General features: G+C 45.2%; 1 protein-coding gene across 4 annotated transcripts in view; it reads right to left on the bottom strand.

Moving 5' to 3' along the window:
* Positions 1-24,246, bottom strand: part of LOC149308181 (netrin-G2-like) — a 98,426-nt gene that overhangs the window by 19,938 nt on the left and 54,242 nt on the right. For 2 of the 4 annotated variants that reach the window (XM_089535268.1, XM_089535269.1), the window contains exons 4-9: positions 15,236-15,408; positions 11,473-11,493; positions 8,895-9,179; positions 5,581-5,646; positions 3,691-3,765; positions 2,548-2,622 (exon numbers count right to left, since the gene is read on the bottom strand). In XM_089535268.1, the coding sequence (XP_089391394.1) occupies positions 2,548-2,622; positions 3,691-3,765; positions 5,581-5,646; positions 8,895-9,179; positions 11,473-11,493; positions 15,236-15,408 (695 nt within the window). The remainder of the gene's footprint in view (positions 1-2,547; positions 2,623-3,690; positions 3,766-5,580; positions 5,647-8,894; positions 9,180-11,472; positions 11,494-15,235; positions 15,409-24,246) is intronic. The other 2 variants (XM_089535270.1, XM_089535271.1) reach the window with 2 other exon arrangements.

The raw sequence follows: 24,246 nt of genomic DNA, 5'->3' as shown, positions 1-24,246 counted from the left end.
GCTCCAGAATGTAGTGTTGTTTCCAGATGTTTTAGCAGGTTAGATATTCAAGACTCTCCTGAGCAGGGCTTGGAAAATGTTACTTTTTGGACTACAACTCCCAGAATCTAGTATTAGGAGTGTAAATCCTGGCTTGTCTCATTTTCACAGGGGAAAACAAAAACAAAACAAAACATAGTTTTCTCAATGGCTACAATATTTCCTGAAGTGACTTTAACTACTTTTAAAAGTGAAAGATAGCGCCTTTGATTACTGTGCAGAATAAAAGCAAGTTTCCCTGAAAAAAGCGAAGCCTTACTGCATCCCCAGACTTTCTTCTGCAACTGTTCCCAAAATATGGTGGAAAAATTCTGTACTGATGGTTTGGGTTGACCCTACAAAAATAGTAAAGCAAGGAAACCAGAAGTTAAAGTTTCACCAACACTGCAGGAAAGGAAAAAGTGAATAATAAAGGATCAATCATAGGAGGAAAGGTTGAGGTCAATGGGCATGTTTAGCCTGAAGGAAAGATGATATAGAGGTGAAAGGACAGGCATCTTGAAGTATTTAAAGGGTGTGACATAAAAAGATGAAGCATATTGGTTTCCTTTTGTTCCTGACAAGAGCATGTAAGAAAACTGTTTCAAGAGAGAGGAAATTTCAACTAGATATTGGGAACAATGCCCAAATGGTACAAGAGTTCAGTGATGGAGCAGACTGCTCCAAAAAGTGTGGACTCCCATCCTGTGGGGTTTTCTAAGCATTGATAGCAAACAATGGCAGCAGATTTCCTACACTGCCAGCAGCAGGTTGAATGGGAGAATCTTTGAGCAAGACCAAGGCAGAGAGTCTTTGTCAACCCTCCTGGGTGGGTTCTAGGAATGCTAGGAAATGTGGCAGATCCCCACCAGAAAGAAGTGTCATGTGGCAGCTAAAAAAGCCAATGCAATTCTAGACTGTATTAGTAGAAGAAGTATAGTGTCCAGATCGAGGGAGGTAATAGTACTACTCTATTCTCCTTTGGTCAGGCCTCACCTGGAATACTGTGTCCAGTTGTGAGCACCACAATCAAAAAAGGATATTGAGAAGCTGGAGCGTTTCCAGAGGAGGGCAACCAAAATGGTGAAGGGTCTGGAAACCATCTCCTTTGATTAGAGCTGGCAAGTTTAGCCTGGAGAAGAGAATGTGATATGATAGCAATATTAAATATTTGAAGGGATGTCATACTGATGATGAAGCAAGTTTGTTTGCTGCTGCTCCATAGAATAGGACCCAGAGCAATGGGAAGAACTTCATGACAGTGGCATGCACTGCTACACTGAATACAGAGTGTGGTGGAGTCTCCTTCTTTGGAGGTTTTTAAACATTTGTTGGAGCGACTTAGATTGTGTGTTCCTGCATGGCAGATAGTGGTTGGACTAGGTAACCTTTGAATTCTCTTCCAAATCTATGATTCTGTGAATAACAGCAGAGCCCATGAAGTCCCTGCCTTGGGAGACACTGGAAGCCAGTAACATGATTTATATCACATTGCCTCCTTTTCCTTCCCTACACAGGTTTGTAGCCACCACTGTCTTCAATGGAAACAGGTTCCACAACTCAACTGCTTGACGAAGCACTTTGGTTTGTCTGCCCTTGGCCTCCTACTCTTTAGTTCCCTGCCCCATTGGCTCCTATTGTCCTATCCAAAACTCAAAGGATACATATTGTTAGGGCAACCAAATGTTGCTGGCTTTTAAAGCCATCTACATCAAGAAGGAGAGGGAAACTGGAGCTGTTAAGAGTGACAACTTGTCTGCCTGAGAGTTCATGGGGAAGGGATGGTGGTATCAGGATCTATGCAACAGAAAGTCTAGGCCCCACCCAAAAAAGTCTGTGCCCCTGTGGAGTAAACTGGGAACAAAAGCAGGAGAGGGCAGCAGGAAAATATCAGTTCTGCATTTGCAGCTACACATTTCCTATCCACTTTTGCCACCCACCATTTCAAACACCATTCTCATGCTCCCCCTTGCTTGACTTTTTTCCTAAAGAAAAATTGTCAAATATGATAAATGTTCACAGGGGAGTTGCACCAGCTCCCAGGATCACACCGAGCTGTCCTTTTCTAACTGCTTTCCTGCCCAACAAGAGCCCTCCCCCACAATGTGGCATCCAGAACTGCACATCACCATCCAACGCATGGTGTCAAGCATTTGTTTGAATAAGGAATCCATTAGGAACATATTCCTATGGAGAAATGGCTACAGAGTCAAGTCTGGATATAGGATGTCTGAATACAGGAATATAGGCCAGGCAGTCTAGGCCTGGTAGCAAACAACCCAATAATCCTCAAATTCTAACTGGAATGGCTTGGAATAAGCTAAGAATAAAACACCTGGCTATTTCCTACCCATTGATTATTGCAAGAACATAGAAATAGCACTGCTGCATCAGACCTAATGCCTGTCAGATTGGGATTTCATTCCCACAGTGGTGAACCAAATGACTGAGACACCCACAAGTGGGACATGGGTGCAACAGCTCCTGCCAGCAACTGGCCTTTGCAGGGATCTTAAGTCTCTCCCTTACCTCTGATGTTCTCTGGAGACTCCTTTGGGACAGGCTTGGGTTTCTCCATAGATGAGCTTGGTGGGCTCTCAACAGCTTGATGTTCCAGCAGTTGGAAAGAATACTTCATTTTAAGGCCATATTTTCAGTATATCACAATAAAAGAAAACTATCAGAAGCCAGAACCAAACCCATGATGGGTCCAAAGAAAGGACACATTTCTCTCCCCACGCATGAAAATGTCAAAAAACAATGCAGGCAAGGCTCCCGTTCCTTTTTCACCAGATTCATCTAGTCCCTACCTGATGATAATTCCTGGACACACAGTGGACACCCCATTGGATTCTACACATTCCCACAATCCAGCAGCATAGTCATTCCTGAGAAATTGCCTTCTTCAATCTTAGCCACATTTGCCTGTAAGTCCCATCAGATCCAGTGGGGTTTATTAATGAGTAAATCGGTGGTACCTGCCCTGCATGTGTACATGATAAAACTCTGTGAACTCTAGTCCTTCCTTCCTTGAAGGATTGTGTTTTATATAAGCAGACCCTTGAAAGTCCCCCCCCCTCCCGTTTTTGGTCTACAACTCCCAGCATGGACACTGCTGGCTAAGAGATTCTTGGAAATGCAATCCAAAAGGGTTACTGTACCATGTTTTGATTAGAATTGGTGGCACCGAGTGATGTTACCCACCCACCCACCCATGTAGCAACACATTAAGGTCCCTTTGAACTATGAAATAATACCATTTGAACACACACCTAAAAACAAAAAACAGACTAGATATCAGAAAGGGAGTAATTCTGCATTCTAAACACCTCCTAATCTACACACCACACTGCCTTCTCTTTGTACAAACAAGATAAAGCTGCAGGAAGGGGGAACTGTGGTTTCCATAGCCATCTCATCATCTCAGCAGCAAGCCAGGACAAGAATCTTACCCTCGACTTGCTCTTCCCATCTTTGAACCACAGTCTAATTCATAGCCTCTGTCCAGCTTTGCTAAACCATGCCCAAATAAAAGGATAAAGTCCATCCTTTTGGGGAACCAGTGGAAATGAGGCTGATGGCATGGAAATCAAAGGGAAATTCTACTGATAGCCACTAAAGCAACTCCTAAGCACCATGTGGATTCAGTGAATCTGTGGCACCTTTGCTTACCTTGAATCCCAGCCTCAGCCTTGGGTGGAGAGGAGCTGACTTGCAATGGAGCCACGCCGGAAGAGCTGGTAGCTCCTTGCAAAAGCAACACAAAAGTCCGATTATGCCAAAGATTCCTCACCCATGGAAGAGCCAGCCCCAATGGTTCCACGGAGAGCTTTTGTCATCAGTGGTTTTACTCCCATTTTGTTGACTGTCAGTCTTTGCACAATGCCCATTCCCCCATTCAACAAGTGGGGAAGGAAAATTAATTTTAAAAACTCAGTCTGACCAACCTGGTGGGGAATGAGGATTGGGGGAAGTATTCAACCGAGAAATCTAAAATGATAGAAATGTCATTTTCCACCTGCTATGGCTGGGTCATAAACAATTTAGAGGGCCATCATTCCTCCCCCCTCCCTTTTTTTTCAAACTAGACTTTAAAGGTGGATAATAGACAGAGTCCTGTTGAACTGGGAGACAGGAGCCAATTGATATTAATAGGGCATTAAACTAGAATACCAAGAGGCCCCTGTGCAAATTGGCAAGGGCTTAATTAGAGTCACAATAAAAAGTTCCCCCGCAGGCAGTTCCCCTTTCTAGTCATTCGCACACACCTCCACTGGCTCAGCCTTTACAGAACAGGGGGAATTATTAATTCACTTTAGCCTGAAAAGCTTAGCCTTCTGCCTTGGTGACATTCATGTCTGTTTTTGCATTGCAGTCGGATGAGCAGAAGGGCTGGGGAGTAGTTGGATATGTCTGCTCAGAAGCAAAGACTGAGCTTGGGATGGGGGGCTTTAAGGGGCCAGCATGGACACTAGTCCCTGTGAGGGGCTGCCAGGGCCTAAACACCATAAGTGGCCATGTGTCCTGCACTATAGAAGGACAGTTCTCTTTTTGAAAGCATCCTCTTCGTCAGGGATGGGTAGTGTTGGCTCTCCAGATCTTTTTAGACTACACACTTAGAATCACAGAATCATAAGAGTTGGAAGTGACCACAAGGGCCTTCCAGTCTATTCCCTTGCCATGCTCCCATCATTCCCAGCTCCCATCATCCCCAGCAGTGAAAAGGTGAGGATGTCTAAGGAGGGAGAGCCCTGGCTCCATTAGCAGCCCCTGGACAGTGAACATAGTATCAGGTATGGCTCCTCACCCTACTCCACTCGGGGCTGAGAATTACTTTATTTTACCTGTAGTTGTGATTTCTAAATTGCCTTTGCTACATATAAATCAGCACATGCAAATATTATGTAAATGTATAAATACAGAACAGGGTTGGCAACTGTGTGGAGTAAATGCTCATCCCATGGGCCATACTGGCACAGCCTGGAACACTGGAAGGGATGTCACGTCACTTTCAGTTGCCATTTTCAGCCCCAAGTGGCCAAAAATAGCTGTTAAAGCTTGGTTTGTTCTTCAGGTAGAAGACTGTCTCTTGTCAACAAGAACACATGGCCAACCTATTCTCCTTAGGCTAAACTACACATCACACACACACACACACACATGTTTTTCAGCCCTGGGGGAAAGATGCAGTCCTTTCTTCCCAATAAAATACAACACAGCCATGGGGAGAAGCTTCACCCAACGTGCCACCAAATGTCTTAGAATACAATTCCTATCAATCCCAGTCATCATCCTTATGAGGATGATAGGAGCCACAACCAAAAACATCTGGAGCATGTTGGTTTATGGAAGACAGCAATGGAAGAAAAATAACCCAACCCTCTCTCACTATCAGTCTTCCAACAGCATCAGAAGGCTCTTTTGCTTTTAAAAAGAAAAGAACTACCAAAGGTACATGGTTCTGCACAGTCTGGGACTGCCTTGTCCAGTTTACATTTGGTGTGTGCTAAAAAAACAGGCACAAACTGAGAGAACAGAAACATCCACCTTCTTTTACGGTACCTGTTTTGATCTGTGTCTCTTGGACAGACACAGAAGCAGGGAGATCAGCAGGCTGCTCGACAGTGGCTGCTCAGAGGGTACAAAAGAATCACACAGATACATGTGTTAAAAAGAGAAAGGGGAAGGCTCACAGTGGCCCTTGGCACAGTCTGAAACACCTTCCTAGGAAAAGCCTTACCTGTGAAATCCTGGAGAGCTTTAAAGCATAGAGTCTGAGGGTCCTTTCACACTATAGTGTGTTATAGTGTTATAATTCACTGAACTGCCATAGCTCCATCATACTGTGGGATCCTGGGCTTTGCAATTTGGAGGGGAAATAGGGAAGCTCCCTGCCTGGGAATTTCAAAAGACCCCTTCCTAAACTGCAAATCCCAGGATTCCAAAGGATGGTTAAAGTGGAATCATAAAGTGCAATAACTGTGTTGTGTCTGAAATGGTCCTTAAGAGTCCATTTCTGCCACAAATGGGGCTGCAGTCTTTTAAATGATTAATCAATTCAAGCTGCCCTATGGCAATAGGCTGGTTGCAGAGGGCAGACCTTAACATGGGGACTAGTATTTGCTCTTTGCATATTCTTAAATCCTGTCATTTCATCAATGACCATTTCATTTGTCTTGCAGATAATGATGGAGTTAAAAGAGCTTAAACTGAGCTGAATCATGCCCACTGCATGGTAGATTTCAGCTTGATTTTACACCTGTCTATGGGAAATTCCCATAGCATTCAATCTGACTTTCAGGTAATCTGCTACCCAGGTTATTAAGTTTGTAAGCCATCTCACACTGCCTTCAGTTTATCAAAAATGCATCTGTGAAGAAGTTTGCAGTTTGTCCATTTGCTTAATAGACAAAATTCAACTGATACAAAAGCAAAATACTTAATTCTGGGATATCCTACTAAACTATAAAGTAAAGAAACTGTGGCACAGTACCTTTCTTTCCACAGCAATGACCAAAGCCCTGCCCCAGACTTATCATTGAGATGTGGCAGTCCTCTCCCCTTGGCCATTTCATGGCTGGTGGATAGTGTGGGGAATCAGAACAGTGTCTGGCAACATTCGAATAGCCAGATGCAGAATGACAACATCATTTGCTGAAACCTCTGGAGGACCCAGTGGACGAGTCTGCATCTGTCTACAGGGTCATAACCAAAGGCTTTTCCAATCCCCTTGCTCTCCCCAAGCCATGAAACGTCCATGGTGGGGTGGGGTGGAGGAGGGCTGCAGTGGATCAACAGCAAGTCTGGAAGTGCCAAATAGCCAGATGTAGTACAGTTCTGCATGTGCAAATACTATGCTACACTGTGCTATACAGGACTCAGGCTACTATGTACTCAGCCCAATCTGACAGTTATGCTCAATACAAGGAACTAACGAGAATTCTCTAGAGCTTGCAAAAAGTTGGACAGATATTACCTACAAAATGCTCAGATCCAGACACAGGAAGAAGAAAAATGAGATCTGAAGTTGCACTTTGTTTCCTAGCACAAATTCAAACATCTGACACCCCCACCTCTTCCAGTATTTAAAAAAGCAGTTCACTACCCGGAAGACATGGAAGCAAAGCATGCATAATCCGAAAGATCTTGGTCAGCAAAAATCCTTATGGTTTTTACCACTACTACGGTTATTATTTTGCAAGTTGCAAACATGGATAAAAATCACATCAGCCTTGGAGTATATCCAAGGCACAGAATCCATGCTTCAGTGTCACAAAGGCTAAGGATAGAGGTACATTATACAGAAACCATCAGTATGCCAGCTGTTTATTAGAGCAGGGATGGGCAAAGTGCAGTCCGTGAGCTGCATGCTGCCCCCAGAGCTACCAGGGATCAAAAATGGGGCTGGGGTTTGCCCAGCATGCTCCAAATACACTCTAGGGAATGTGGAGGGTGTTTTCACCATGTCTGGAGCCTCCCTCAGCCCACCAGGCCTTTTTTGAAACCTAGAACATGGTGAAAATGCCCCCGTAAGTGTTGAGGAGCTTTTTCGTGGAAACAATACCTTCTGGGGCTAATGCACCCAGCTAACCTTCCCCAGTTGCCCTCCTCTTGTCAAGAGGGTGCAGGATTTAATAGTATCGAGAATGAAACACTTGTGGATGGGAAGCACTATACAAATGTTTGCAGCTATTATTAGAATTTTGGAACATAACTTTTTCAAAGGAACTTTACTCATGATTACTTCAATCACCCAACACATTTATTCCCTTTACTCCAGTGCAGAAACTAAGTTAGTCATTCCTTAGTTTTTCACTGCTTGCTCAGTTCATCATGATTCATTATGCAACCTTTGCAACAAGCATAAGAGAACGTTGTGATGGCGTATGTCCAACTTGCGTCTTCACAATTCACTAACAGGATGCTAGCCTTCATTTCAATGACGCTTACTTTCAGTTATAATTGTGGAGCAGCCTCCCCTAATCTTGGTGCCCTCCAGATATCTGGGGACTACGTCTTCCATCATCTCCATCAGTTTGCCCAACGGCAAGGGATTATGGGAACCGCAGCTCCACAGGTCAGAATGATGCTATATTGGGAAAGTACAGCCTATTTATCACGTGGATCTCTCAACTTCTTTCTGAAATGTTCAGGGCAGTGTTACTGTATTATGTCCACAATAATCTTGAGGTTGGGCAAGTCTAAAAAAAGCATTGACAGACTGAAGAGCACCCAGTGAATTTGGAGGCCGGATTGGGGATTTGGACTCAGGCCATAGGTCTAGACTGCTAGGCATACATTACATTCAGTGGCATAGAGATATTCTTGGTACCCCTAAGAGACCCTGTCTGAGAATTAGAACTTGGGAAAGTTATTTTTTGAACTCCCCAAATCAGCCTTGGGAACTGTAGTCCAAAAACGGAACTTGAGATTGCAAATGAGTGGGGGTATGGTGGGAGAAGGGCCTCTTTTTCTTCTGCCCCTTCCTTGGATGCCCTTCCGTTAAAGCACCTGCACCTCCCAAGGGAGACTCTTCCTGGGATATTACTACAGCTGCTTCCCTGAGCGGGAGGTTATTGATGGGCACTCTCCCGCCAATGCCTTTTGCTGCATTAATTAGGTCTAAAAACAAACCACCTCTTCTGCTGACAAATGAAAATACCCGAGCCGATGAGCAATGTGATTTTTATCCATGCTCACTCCCATCTAGAAGAGCAATGCTGCTACTTACACTACTTATCATACTGCAACACAAGACCAAGCTCTTGAAGGCAGGGCAAGGGACGGGGTAGTTTGTCTCTAGTGGATCTATCCAAGAAAGCACAGGGTGGGTGGGTTGGGAGATTGTGTCTTGCAATCTACAGCAGGGCACCCACCTGGCAGTGGAGTTGTAATGGGTGGTGTGGAGGCAGGGCTGGGGCTAGTGGTGGTAATGGGCGCAGCGGTGGTGGTCGTGGTGGTGGTAGTAGGAACAGCAGTGGTAGTGGTGGTGGTACTGGTGGTAGTGGTGGTACTGGTAGTAGTGGTGGTACTGGTGATTGTGGTGGTACTGGTGGTCATGGTAGTGGTGGGGCTGGTGGTTGTGGTGGGGCTGGTGGTGGTTTGGGGAGTTGTAGTGGTGGTAGCTTTTGTGGTAGTAACTCTCTTTGGTCGCTCATTTGCTGACGAAAGAAAAATAAAGGTGGGGAGGGGAGAAAGAAAAAAAGAAAGCAAGACACCATGTTTCTCTCGAGACATTTTCTTCCGCAGTCACATTTCAGGCACTGATGTCAGGTCTGGCCATGCCTTGGAAGCAGGGATGGAGACCTTCTGGCAGGAAGGGGAGGCTGCGAGGTCCTTACTGGTCCCCTCAAGGGATGTGCCCTACCTTCCTATGCCAGGTGGTATATTCTGGTAACTGTAGTATGAACAGTTCCCTTTTTAGCCACTGCCAATTTTATAACCATACACAGCAACTCAAAAAAACCAATCTATATTGCCAGCAAAAGAGGATGGCACCACTAAGGGACACCTTCATAGTCATCAAAGCAGATTTCTACCACGAGACCTGAGTCATGTTGCTTAATTGTGCCATAGCTCTTTTACTCATTCTGGCCAGGAGGCCGGATTGAATTCAGGCCACTTGTCCTTCCAAAGACAGGCCTAAGCACCACCTGGATCTTCCCACATTTCTACTAATTACTGTGGTGGCATAACCGAAGGGCATGTTCTTTTGCACAAGCCTTCCTGGACTAGGCGGGAGCTCCGTCAGGAAACTATTCTCTGCTTGCCCGTCCATGGGAAACAGAGAAGAGCTTGTTGCAGTGCAAGGGCAGGGCAACATTTGCCACGACATATCTTTATTTCAGTGGAAACCTGTCCAAAGTGTGCCTTCTGGCAGCAAGCACAGCCAAATCCCAAATGATGTATGGCACTGGCCACACCGGCTTGGGCACTGTGAAAGCTATGGTCTAAAACTATAACTTTTCCAAGCTCTGGTTTGATCAAAGCTAAAAATGAGCAGAGTTATCAAAGTGACTTTTGTTCAGACCACAATAGAGAACTCCCCACCCCATTAATATTTGCACCTGAGCAGCTGAATCTCAGCTGGGAAATGAGGGCGGCGAGGGGAACCTTTCTGTTGTTATTCAATAAGATATTGCTGAAATTACTGAGATCACACATGGGATGCCCTGAGTGTGCCCATCACTGTCCAATGGTGCCTCTGTGAGGTGTGGGGAGGGACGTCTTCTGTGCAAGACAGAACTCAGTCTTTCTCTGCATGGAAAAGGTGAAAATGGATGGGGGAGAAAGAGGGGAGAGACAATGTCGAAGGAGGGGGGAGTCTTAGGCTGAGGCCCATCCTCCCTCCCAAAGTCACCTGAACTTCAACTGATGCTACCTTCTCCCTGTTCCCAGGTTAGAAACTAACAGAGAACCTGCCATTTTGCATTTCAGCCCACAGGGGCATTCTTGGTGAGGAGAGAAATTCTCTCACTTATAGTTCCACAGTGGTAGAATTCAAAGATATAGCCATGTCAGTCTGTAGAATCAGTATGTAGAGAAATCTTGTAGCACCTATGGGACTAACTAAAAATGCATCTAAGGAAGTAGACTTTAGGGCCCAGACAGACAAGCCAAAATAAAGCTGCTTCGGGTCACTTTGGAGGTATGCTGTTTAAATGACACAAACATCTTAAGAGGCTAGAAGCTGCGCCAAAGCTGCATTCCAGTCCTTAGGACTGGAGCATGGCTTTGGTGCGGCTTCCAGACGCTTAGGATGCATGCAATATTTAAACAGCATACCTCCAAAATGACCAGAAGCAGCTTTATTTTGGCCTGTCATTTCGGGCCCTTTAGTCTACAAAAGCTCATGCTGCCAACTTCTTTCTTTCAGGTAGTCTCAAAGGTGCTACAAGATTTCTCTACATACTTATAGTTCCACCGTTCTGCTTTAAACAGAATGACATTTTGCCAGCAAATGGCCTGATACAGTGCCTTCCCCTTCATATATTTTTAAAAACCATTGTTCACTCAAATCTAACGAAGGTGACAAGTGCTGGGCCCCTGTAGCTGAGAAGCTGAAAACAGTTTCTCGTTGTTATGACAAAAGTTTAATGTACTGCCTGTGATACTGTGATATGGATGAGAAGGAGGGATGCGGGGGGAGAGGAGAAGTTCATGGCCTTCCTTCTTGTTTTTGAGAAACCTTTTATTTCCTTGCTTGCTGCCATTCTAACAAACCTCGTGGGGGTGAAAACGCGCCAGAGTGACAGAGACAATGAGGTTATCGAAGGTTCAAAGAAGGTTCTTTGACAGAGCAGATGAGGCACAATTAGAGGAATGGGGTAATGTGCCCTGAAGAGGCTAACAGACACAGAAAAAGTGATCCATCTCCTTGCCAAGGGCTGGGCACAGGGGACCATGCACCAAACATGTCACATTTCACCATTTCAAGTTACATTTTTTACTTACTGCCAAAGTTTGGAGCAGCACCTGGAAAGGAAGAAGAAGAAGAGGTCAGTAAAGAGAAAGAAGGGCACAGGTGCTAATTAAAAGGAGCTTTTCTTCCCAGGTACATCGAGTGGCTGCAGGGTATCAAAACAGGCTGCAGAGGGCAAAGCAGAGAGAAGGCTCTCCTGCACCTGCAGCACCTGCAGTGACCTGTGGAGACCCACCAGCCGATGACTGGACTTATTAACAGTCTCTTTCTTTGCCCTTTGCCTGAGCAGGGTCATATGTCCCCATCAGCTTTAGCACAACAGCTTATTATTGATAAAGTTACACTTTTAGTGTGTGAGGTTTACCAGAACTCAGCAGCAGACAGTTTTATGAAAGTCTTCATCAAAACGGAAAGGTTCTACAATGACCTTTCATGCATCCTTGCAAAAGAGCCGAGAAACTTTTGGGTCATTAGAAGCCCCTTGACCGATTTAGGGTCACCCATGTGTTTCATACAGAAAGCGTCTCCTTCACTCCAAATAGGTTTCATTTGCTCTGAACATCAGCACATAGATGCTATCAAGTATGGCATCAGTACTTGACATGCTGTTGACATCAGCACGATTGACTTCAGAACATGTTGATGGCATCACACCCAGTATGTGGGTCCCTGACTGGGTACCATCCGGGAAAAGAAAGGGGTGAGAGAGGGGCAATAGCCAATGAAACAGCTTCAGATGCAGAAAGCAGCCATTTAGACCAACCACCAGAATTAGCACTTGGGAAGCGGACAGCCCTTGCTCTGTACAGAATCAGCCTTATCCTGGTGTTTTTTTAAATAATGAATTTTAAATGATGGATTTTAGATATGGATTGGTTTATTGTGTGTGCATCTTATTTGTCCTTTGAATTAATGTGAGTTTTAAACTGCTGTGTTTGAACTGATGTTATTTGTTAATTGTTATTTTCTCCCACCTTGATCTATGTGGAGAGGCAGGTAAGAAATAAGTATTATTATTATTATTATTATTATTATTATTATTATTGCTACTACTAATTTTCAAGTGAAAATCAGAACCACAGATATTCTTCTAGGCACCCAGTCCTTCTTCCCTATAATCCTCACAACAACACTATGAATGTGAGGTAGTTCATAGAAACGAAAGGACACACAATGCTTTTTATGGCTCAGTGGAGTCTCCCACGTTCTATTCCTACACTCTGATCACTACCCCACGCTATATACACTTTTATATACACTATGCCACATTTAGGGGTTCCCCCCCCCCCCACTATAAGGTTCAGTAAAAAACAAAGTAGATCTGTTGGGTCTTCTCAACCTTCTAGTACAGAAGACGGCATTGTTTGCACATCCAATTTTCACATGCCAGGGTGCAAAGAAGTCAGACCTGCCACTGTTACTAAGATGGACCAATTTACTTATTATCTCTTGTCAGGTTTTTTTTTTTTTTAATGTTTTCACATAAACCTTTGTTACACCCATTTTTTTACAAGTTTGCTTATTTTTTAAAGAAAGCTTAAAATCCATATTTTGACATTTATTTAAGTAGCCCTTTTTGCACTTGTTTTATCTCAAAGCACATTTATCGATTTGGATCTTTCCTTTTTTAAACAGAGAAGTCTGAAATACAGAGAAGTGCCAGTTGTGGTGGCACTCCTGCTTTTCATCTGGAGGGCAGCTCAGCATAGTTTGTACCAGAACTAGCCAAGAGTGGAGCTTCCCAACACTTCTTATTTATTTGTTCAATTTATATCCTCCCTTGTTCCTGACATGAAACCCAAGGTGTCTTATAATGAGATTTAAACAATACATAGCTAAAAACCTGATTATTTTTAAAAATATTAAATTAGCTATCATATGACAAACAGATTTACAACAGCATAACAATGTTTTAAAAACACAATTATAATGCAGTATACACACACCCATGCCTAGAAGACCCTCCAAATTATTATTTCAGGATGGTAATGTTGGATTGTCACTGTGGACATCTGCCCTCAGTCTCAGGAGCACCTTCTTTCCTTCCCCACTTCCAGGACTACCAAATTTGGGGGGACCCCTTGACTTAAAGTCTCAGGCAGAGTCCAGGTCTTCCTGTCCCTGTAGTCTGAGTGTGAGAGGCAAGCTGGATATGGAGAGCGGGGGAGCCTGAGGGCTGCATGTCATACCCCATGGCTGTCATCCAGACAGGCTCTCTGTGGCTCCTTTGAAGAGCACCAGGCACGCAGCGGTAGCTGACAAGTGTGCTCCCTTTCAAAGCTCCCCGTCTCCCATGCCTGGCAAACACAATGCATTTCTGTCATGGCCTTTGGAGCCCAGGTTTCAGCTTTGATCACCCTAAAGCCCAAACATTTTTTTTTCAAAGAGAGGAGAGAAATGACAGGACAGAGTGGCATCTTCAGAAACACTGATGGCTTCTACGACTCATTCAAAGGCCAGGGGCAAAGCACTTTATATTCTGCCGGGGCTTTACTAGCCATCTCTTCCTTAGCCTAGCAGCTGCCATTCTGGCAGGCTGCTTCCTCCCTGCCAGCCATCCAAGATGAGAACTACTACCTAATATGCTCTTTTCCTTCTCCCTTCCTGTCTTTTATTCCTTGTATGTCATGCATTAAAGTCAGATTGCAAGTCTGAAGGCAAGGCGCTCTGGAGGCTTTATGGATACAAGTTTTTGTTGCTTGTTTATGAAGCTCTGAACAACCTGAACCCAAATTTCCTGACAGACTACCTTCTACTTTATAGGGTTCAGCCCTTGAGGTCATTCTCCTACTGCTTTTCCAGGGTCCTGAGGTTTGTGGTCCAGTTATTCAAAGCAAGGAAATAACTGAGATAGCACTTTTATTTCTGAAATTCAGAAGCTTCGGCCACTTGTAGAATTAGACACATGCTGAAAATGATCCTGGTTTGTCAAGCCTTCCCTGTATACTCCAGCCTATCCAGAATCCATGTAAAAATGTGCTTTCATTTTGTGCACTGTGTGTATTGTTGCTTTTTTATTCTTGTATATCACTGTGGTGCACTCTATGCTCTTAACAGCCCTGTCAGGTCAGTTGACCTGAGAGAGAGTGTAGCATCTGGTGAGTTTTCATGGCTCAGCAGACCTTTCAAGTCCCAGTCGCTCTGGTCAGCAGCCCATCCTGGCAGTTCTTCCTGATCTGATGATACCAACATTTCAGACCCTGGTAGAGGCACCCAAAGAGTAAGCACACCTGCGTATATCTTCCCATGGGATTGCTCTCAGGCAGCCTCTTCTCCAGGTGTCTTGAGTCTGTGGATTCCTGGAGCCCTTTCCCTTCGTGTAGATTGAAATGGCCCAGGGCATGAACAGTCCCATTGGGCACCTCCTGCTCATGACCTCCCAGCCCCCTGATCCTACAATTACTGCAGTGCTATCATAGCTGATAGTCAAGAAGCATAACACAATCCTCTAAGCCATCACAACTCCTTTATGTGACAACAGAAAAGATGCAAGCAAATGACTCACTTCCCTGTGCCCTCAATTGGACCTGAAGCTTTGCTGACTGTCCTTTGAGCTGTCCATGGTCCTGCCTCCCTGCCTAGACTCCCAGTAACCTCCTGCCCATAGCTGGCCTGGAGCTGGCAAGTGGATGTGCTCCCAAACTCCTGACCACTGGCCATGCAGGATAGGGCAGATGAGGACTGTCCAAAACACCGAGCAGGCACTGGGGGAGCCTACTGCTAGGATGGGTTTGCAAGGGCACATTAGATGCAAATGTATGAATGGACTGGGATCTCTCTTGGATGACTACTTACACACATTGGGAGAGCCGTTGGGGCGGGGCAGGTAGGATCCAGCCCTCCATGACTTGCTACGGAAGTTCTTCTTGCACCTGCCACAGTCCTGCCCAGTGGTGTTGTGCTCACATTCACATTGGAGGCTTCCCTCTCTGAAGGTGCATTGATTGGCGTGGAGATTGCACTTGCACCTACAAGAGGGACATGAGACAGAGAACACGCTGTGATCATCATCCTTTTTTCCACTCAATGATGTGTTGAAAAATGTATAATGTTTTTGTCAACTGCTCATCCTCAAAGTCATTTACAACACCATCATAAAGCTGCCACAGTGCAACAGCTTTAGAAATTCATTAAATCACAACAATCACAACACCATACCAAAACCAGGAGGTGTTTTCAAAACAGTCACTTTTCCCAAATTACAGCCAAAGATGAACCTGAAGATTAAAGTGCTTAAAGTTTGGTGGTGAATATCTGACTTGCCATTTCACTGAATCCTTATGGAATCATGGATCTCAAAGGCTTCCTTAGAGGTCACCCAGTCTAACCCCTGCTCTGTGTCATCTCTGTACTTCAGGATGCAGTGACAGTAACCCTGACAGGCAGCTGTGCAGAGAAGCCCAAATGCCTCCAGTAAAGGGGAGCAGAGCATGGAAGCTGGCCTTTTTCTTCCACAACAGCCCAACCTACTTGTGTGGGATCACTGACCTAGCTGGGGGGGGGGGGGATTTGCCAGGCAACAGGGGCACAGCATGAGTTACCACACTGGAGTAACAGTGACTAGTGAGACTACTGTTTGGCACCCATCCCAACAGCTAAATTTCACTCTCCCTCCTCTACTGTTGGGTTTTATCTGGCTCAGGAGCAGCCTTGCAATGGCACTGCCAACTCACAGCTCAACCCACCCGCCTAGTTTGGACTCACTGTGTGCTTTGATCTCCTGCTCTGGCAGGGTTCCCTTGCCTGCATCTCTCTCTTGTCTTGTTTCCAGGCACAGCCAAATATATATACAGGAGGGGCATAATGGATCCAGGGCTTGGAGGATCAAAGTGCCAGGATTATTTGATCACACAGGAAAGATGATGTCACATCCCAACCCACTCAGGCTTCCCCGGTCCTTCTGGGTTTAGCAATAATATGCAGTGTAGCTGGGGAGAGGTGTGTGGATTTTTTCCAAACAGTACTGTAATCTATCTTTGTTGTAAGGGATTATTGTAATGTGTGGTGGGACAGTTTGGTTTGGGACGGGCAGTTAAGAGCCATTAGTTCTACCAAAGGCTTCCTCCTAGTGGAGGTGAAAACTACTAGATCTGATTTGTTAATAACACACCAACATAGATGCCATTTGCACTTAAGGGGTCTCCTTGTGGGTGTGTGGCTTCAGGGAATTTATTTCCTTTACCATTTATCACAAAATATCACTGCTGTGCATTGACCTCTTAAGTACAGCTCAGTTGCCACTCTACCTTGCCTAGCTTTGATTTTGTCAGTTTTAAGATCTTCCCCGACCTTCTTATGTTAGATATACTGATAACTTAGAGAGTCAAACCCTTTACACAGATTATTGATGTGTCAAATCGTTTAATCAATGGATACATGAGTAACTATTGAATAATTCCTCTTCTTATAGTTTAGTGCTATGTGCAATCAGTTCTCTATTTCTGAGGCCAAAGTAGGTAACAATCAATCACATTTTCCACATGGCACTTGGGCGTCTAAAGCTTTTCACATGTTCCTGACCACAGAATATCACCAAATGCTGCTCCAGTGACTCAGGATTTGTTTAATGGTAACAGAAAGAGGACAGGATTGTGGGTTGGTGGGGGACTGCGAAAGACAGAATGAGAGAAACAAACAAGGAAAGCAAAATATCTTCCCAGTGTATATAAAAAACGAAATAGCAAATGGGTCTCTTTTCTCTGCCCAGAGCTCCTACAGCACTCTTAATGAGATTTAGGATTTTGATCAATTTAGCTGCCTCCCAACACCTGAGCATCATTCATTCTTCTTCACAGACCGCATCTGGATTACTAGGTGCTTCACATTTAAGGAGGATGTAGACAGATTGGACCAGATTCAACAACAATGGCCACGGCTGTGGAAAACAAGTTCTGTAAGGAAAGTTTCAAGGACACACTGATACATTAAGCTTGGACAGCGCTTGGAAACATTATATTTTGGATGACAACTAGCCAGCATGGTCCCACATCATCCAAAATGTGACTTCTCCCTGTTCTGAGCTAGAGGTTCTTCAAAGATCTTAAGAGCTGTCACATAAAAGTCTGTTTAATCTTCTGCCTTAGTGAGCAGGACTTGATTTAATGTGCATAAATTACAGGAAGGGAGATTCTGGCTTCTCAGTGGCAAGGACAGTTGGCAGCTGCAACCCATTATCTGGAAGTGTAACATGCCCTCACTCATGGAAGGTCTTCGAACAGCGGCCTTGCATACACACATGGATGCTCTAGCTATGAATCTTCCGGATTCAGTAGCAGACTGGTGGGATGGCCTACAGAAGAGGTGGGCAACTTTTGTGGGGCTGTGGGCCAAATGTTTATCATGAGTAGCTCCCATGGGTCACACCTTGAAGAAACGGCAGAAGAAAGTGGCTGGATGGGCTATGTTCTATGTTCAGCCAAAAAGCAACTTGCACACAGACTAACTTTTAAGTAAACAATCAGACTGCCCTGGTTAGGCTGTTTCAAACACACCACTAGGCAAGTGTTCATCCCTTTCCTAGGGAACTGGATTAAATACAACTCTTAAGACGTCAAATCCCACTATTAAAAAAGAAAACATGATATAGGTCAGCTGCTGTAAGAGGATTGGGAGCTGAGGCAATTGAATCTCTCTCTCATTGTTCTGGCTGTCAGGAGGAGCAACCCAGCCCTTTCTCTTTGTGAAGAAGAGAAATGCAGGGAGAGCAGGTGTGGAGTCCCCACTTGGCCATGGAGACCCTGGATGACCTGGATCCCTACAGTTGAGCGGCCATCTCTAAAGACACCATGAAGGCTGGAATTAAAGTTCTCCACAGGATTCCTCCCCTTCCCAGGATCTGCTCAACTCCTTAGCTCAGCAGAAGGGGGAGAAGCTGGGGAGAGGATGGGTCTTCTGGAAGACCAGATGGGGAGACCTGGTGGGCCACCAGTGGGCCATTGCCCAAAGCTGTCCCAACCCTGTAGTCTGAAGCCTGTGTAGACCTCAATGCAATTAGGATGGCTTTGGGGGAAAACTTGCTGGAGATAGTTTTAATCCTTGCTTTAGTTTTAGAACTCACTGTTTGCTCCCAGATTATGATAAGTGCCCCCTTCCTCTTCACAAAACAGAGGGCCCTTTGCACCACTCCCAGACCTACAGAGGGACAAAGCAACCAGCCTCCGAAAGGGGGACTGAAAGGAAGACATTTCCAAAGGCTGCAAAAAGTCGGATTATAGAAAAAGTGGCTTTAGAAATCTTGGGCTAAAAGAGTTGGGGGGAAATCACACTAAAATGCTTGGGTAGTGGAGTCTAAGAGCTGATGGACTGGTGGTGAGGGAGATGTGTGTCCCCCCCCCCCCCACGCTTCTCCTAGGTTATACAAAACCAAGGGCTGCCCATGCTTTGCCTCTGCTGGCATTTTCCATCTGCTCCCATGGAGAAGCATTTACTGCATGACCGTCCACACCCCTTGGAATAGGCAATGACCAGCGTTCAGGTGCCAAGGAGCCTGACTCTCTGAATTATTGAACACCTCAGAACGCTGGCTTCCTCTCCTGTTTTGCTATTTCTTTTTTTAAACAGGGAGAGCAAGCTAGTGCAGGGTCGTGGCAGGTTGTTGCCTCATCACTACATTGTGGTACCCAGGAGAGGAAGTGTAAGGGAAGAAGAGGGCCCAGGGATCAAAGTCCTACACTCAGAAATTTAAAAAAAGGAGGCAGCATGGAAAAGGCCCAGAAAGGCTAAAGAATTGCCAAGGAGGAAGGAATGGTTCTACTGGTGCACCCAGCCCTGTACAATCTTTTGGACCCTCCTAAGATCTATACCAGAAGATGCCCAGCCCATCATCACCCAGATTGGATACTGGCCAATGTATCTGGAGAATACCAAGAGGCTGGCCTAATGGGTGCTGGTGTCCAAGGTATTTCTCAGTCTAGGTTTAAGAAAGGATGGGCTGATTGATTAAAACTCTACTTTTAATACCCTCCTTGATTAGTACCTCATTCCTCAGATGGAAAAGCCCCCTCCCTGGTGGCTTACAAATGAGTAGAAACAAAGACAGTCATTGCCATCTGTCTATGTTCTAGAAGATGTTACACAAAGAGAAGGGGGGGGGGGGAGAGAAGAAAATTCGCTTAACTGCTTTAACTCAGTGCTTCTCAAATAGTGGGGTGGGCCCCCCAGGGGGGGCGCGAGGCTCCGTAAAGGGGGGCGTGAGGCTCCTAAAGGGGGGCATTTTATAGACAAATGATACTATTTACATTCGCGCAGGGGGCGCGAAATATTTTCTTCTTCCTAGGGGGGGGCATGACAGAAAATAATTGAGAAGCACTGCTTTAACTGGAGACATTGGGGCTGACTCCACAGGTTCTTCAGCCAGCCTGATGTGGGGAGCCTGCGGCCCTCCAGAGGTTGAACAACAACTCCTCTCCATTACCATTCACCACGATGACTGATGGGAGTTGGAGTCTAACAACATTTGACAGGAGCAGTCTCCATTCCTTGGCTTAACCTGAGTCAGACCATTTGCTTGTATAACTTTGCAATGGACAATACAGCAAGTTCAGAAAAAGCTGTGCATCATCCCTAAGCTATTGTGTTTCTTTCAAATACGGTTTATTTTGGGGAGGCCTGCACAACATAAATTCCAGTGTGTTGCTTAGCACACTGGGTCCTCAACAGTCTATTTTTGGGGAGAGGAATAGGCTGCCCCCAAATTTCTTTTAAAATATATATTTGTATTTCTGTAAATTCCAGGGTTCCTGCTGATATCTCTCTTGTGGCTTTCATTGGCACCGAGCATCTTCATGTACACCTAGAGGGAGTCTTTGCAGTGTACCAGGATAACATTTCTCTTCTGCACAAAACAGAAAGAAAAAGAATCTCCAAACAATAAGTTCTATGATAGAGCAGAAGCTTTAATTCTATGCAGTCCCCTCTTTTTTATACAGTGACTAGCAGCTAAGGTTTTGCAAAGCATATCTGGTTCAGGGAACTAAGGTCTTGCAAGAAACGCTGCCTTGACTAGTGAGCAGATTGATGTAGGTGCTTTATAGCATCTGTGAGATCCTTCAGGAACATGCCACAAGTAACCTCCTGCTACACCCCTCCCATGGTTCCACAGGTCAGCCATTCCTCAACTGTCAGGCCCCATCTGCAGGGGAGAAAAATAAATTTCCCTCATCCAAGGATCAATCTTGCCAGAGAATTGCTTTCTGAATGCGACCTTTGAGAATCATCAATCTAATCAGAAAACGATAACCTGAGCAACCTGACCCAGCAACACAGCACTTTTCAGACCAATCAATCAGGATGCATTATTTAATAAGGAGCAGTGGTGCAGCAGCTCCAAATGGCCAGGGCTGACGACCCTCACGGCCGCCTCGCCCTCCAACAAGCCAACGCTTCCACATCTCCTGCATTCCCCTGGGAACTCTGGTTAAATGACTGTCTAGGATTTCTCTTAGCAAAAGAAGAACACACATGCAGAGCTAAGAACAGTTACATTTTGGAGTTACAATGACGCCCAGAATCACCCAACCAGCAGGAAACATTTCTGAGTTCTTTGCACATATCAGTTCAGAGGTAGGAACAGCAAAAGATCAGAGTAAATAGCACATAGTTGCTCCCTTGGGCTTCTTCTGGTTTTGTCTTATTGGATCTCCAGCTGACTCTATGCAGGAGGAGTTTCGTATCTAACTCACAGGTGAACGTGCGGACAATATGATCGGCTACAGAGGCACAAGGCCCCAAATTTCCACTAGTGGTACATCTGCAAACTTTGCCAGTGATGGTGAACCTTTTAGAGGCCAAGTGCCCAAATTGCAACCCAAAACCCACTTATTTATTGCAAAGTGCTGTGTCCCTCTGGCTTTCCAGTGACAAACTCTGGCAAACTCTGTGCTGGGCTGACAGCACAAGTGCCCACAGAGAGAGCTCTGAGTGCCACCTCTGGCACGCGTGCCATAGGTTTGCCATCACTGCAAGTAACCATCTTCACTGTCCTCATGGCTGCTCTGCCCACAAGCAGAGTCCACGAGTGCAGAGTCCTGGGTTAACCCACATTAACAAACCAATTCTAGCAGGAGCAATTCATTTGTAATCCTAATATGTCTTAATTGCTCATTTAAAACGAGGCCTCCTCAAAATACGCATTGCATGTCTGTGTATCACAATAATATATATGATTTAGGCCTGGCTATCGGACAGGCTGGGTCTCCCTATCTGAGCCTCCCTCTGTTAGCAGGTGAAGGCATTTTTAAATTTAAAAATCCAACTATTTTTGAGTACCAAGTGTTTTTCAAGGAGGGACTGGTGAACAGCATCAAGTGATCATGCTTCGTTGTCCCATGTGGCTGTGTGAAAGAGACTATGGGAGAGGAAGAGAGTGAGTGCATGTGTATTTATGGCTTGGTGGGTGGGTAAGTATTGCTCTAGGCCAGACCTATTGCCAATTGAAGCTCCATCTGCTGTCTTTTCTAAGCATACCCACTTGCCATAGGAAGGTACAGGTATATGCCATAGGAATACCTGCAGATGCTCACAACTGCCCAGGACCCAGTGTGCCAAACCAAATCATTTGTCTGTCTATGTCTACATCAGGATGGTCCAAAAGTCATTTCCAACTTGAACCTATCACAAGGTTTTCTTGGCAAGATTTGTTCTGAGGGGGGTTGCCTTTGTCTTCGTGAGAGGCTAAGAGACAGTGACTTGCTTGAGATCATCCCGGGAACTTCCATGACTGAGTGGGATTCAAACCCTGGTCTCCAGAGTCGTAGTCCAGTGCTCAAACCACTACCCCACTCCGGGTCTCAGTAATATGTTTCATTATAGCACGTTCTCAATGTCACCTTTTGGGCCAAGGCTATAGTCGTCACAAAGCTTACTTTAAACAGGAGAGTCCTCTATCTGACAATCTATTTGAGGATAGATGTTATCTGTAGCACTGAGCATGCAAAAGTCAGTTTAATGATACAAGTAAAGATAGAAAGGTGAGTCCTGGGGCCAACAACACTTAATGGTTGTACTGGGCAGCAGACACATAAGCTGTGAGCCACAGTCTTCCTCACTAGATGGAGATGCATTTCATTTCTAAATTTCTATCTGTGCTATATCTATAAACCAGCACTTACAGGTGTTATGCACATCTATGTCCTATTTTGACCTCTCTTTTTTGGTCATGCATTTCATGTTTTAGCTAGATGCTGAGGCCTAAAGTGTAGAGAGAAGAAGGCTTTGCATTGTTAAGTCTTCCCAGAAAAGAATAAAAATGGAAGAAGGTCAGGCTCTGAGCAATCATACAGTGCTCAGCCAACCCACTGGCTTTCTGCTATCTGCCAATCCTGGCTGACTCTACACACTACTATTCCTTTGTCCACTGATAGCAGGATCTAAGCTCACACCATCTGGGTTAGCGCACAAGGCCTTGAATCACAAAGTTCAGCTTTTTGGTTTCCAATTTCCCTCAGTTAGGAGCAGACAGGGTCAGAAGGTGGCAAGTCTTCCTTATCAGGACCAGAGAAAAATAGAGTCTTGGGAATATCTGTTCCCTTGAAAAGAGCTTGCTGCCAGGTGCCCAGGCTGTGAGAAAGGAGGTCCCCTCAAGTTCTACTGTCTGGTTCACAGAGTAATATAATCAAGTGGAATTTGCCAGTGTGTTTTCTCCTAACACAGTCAGGACTGAAGAGTGTGGTTTAAACAGAGAAAGCCAAAAGTGAAATGCCTGTTTATGCATTTTTAATGTGAAACCTTTTGCTTCCTCTTGTCCTCTTGAAATGATGCAGCAAGCTCTGAGACTGCCAGTTGGAGACATGCCCGTCCTTGGAGTAGGGGACCCAAGAAAAGGAGCCACAGTGGCATCTGCGGCGGCTGCAGCAGGGTGCCAAGGGAAGTTTGTAGGGATGAGATTACCGTCTTCCTCTTGAAGGTGCATACAATATCTGTTCCCAAAAGTCAGCATTTTGGAGGCTGGGCAGCTGCAAGAGAAATACCCTGATGCCAAGCCTAAGTAGGAAAATGGAGGCCTCATTCACACGTTGTTTTTTTACTGGAACACTGGAGTTTATTGCATGGCTTTAATCCTGCACCAGGCATGGGATATAAACGCACAAGAACACATATTATCACACAGCTCCATCCCCAGGCAGTATTCATTGCGTATATGACCCAGGCTTCCTGGGAGAAGCCAAGAGTGAAATAGTATCCGTCCCAGTGCATTTATATCCCGTGTCTGGCTGGGATGAAAGCCCCATATGATAAACTCCTTTATCTCCTCTTCCCACTGCTGCTACAAAACCTCTGCCCATCCACCGGCAGCTTCTACCCAAGGAATTCATTGTAAAACAAGGTGCACTATAAGTGTGTACCTGTCACATTGAACAAAAGTTCAAGAGCTCAAAAATGCCTGAGTCAGCAGCCATGGAAGCAGGAAGTATCCGGTATCAAACAGTCCAGGGTCAGAAAGCTGTGCATTAGGACACAGTCAGGGAGCTGGGGTAGGAGGGTCTTTCAGAAAGTCCAATAGTCATAAATTAGTCATAAATCATACTTACACAACCTGTCAACTGAATCCAATGGTTTGACTAGAGAAAGTTCTCAGCTTATGAAGGCAAATAGTGAAACCTATGCTCTGGTTCCCTGCATGTTGAGAGTGTGCAGCTCATGGCTGTGTTCTCTATGATGCCTGGAATGCAGCCTTTCTCTGGTCTGAGCCATACACCAGAGCTTGGGCCTTTTTCAGGGTCAGGGGGCTTCTTCTCCAGATCCTGAGCTGAAGAAGGACTCAGCTGGATATCCTGCATCTGATCCAACTGCCCTTGTATGTCTGCTTT

This window comes from Sceloporus occidentalis, unplaced genomic scaffold, assembly GCF_023333645.1.
Source record: "Sceloporus occidentalis isolate IW3139 unplaced genomic scaffold, rSceOcc1.0.p SCAF_8, whole genome shotgun sequence".
NCBI lineage: Eukaryota > Metazoa > Chordata > Lepidosauria > Squamata > Phrynosomatidae > Sceloporus > Sceloporus occidentalis.
Note: the sequence above shows the minus strand (reverse complement) of the source record. Positions and strands in the feature narration are given on the sequence as shown.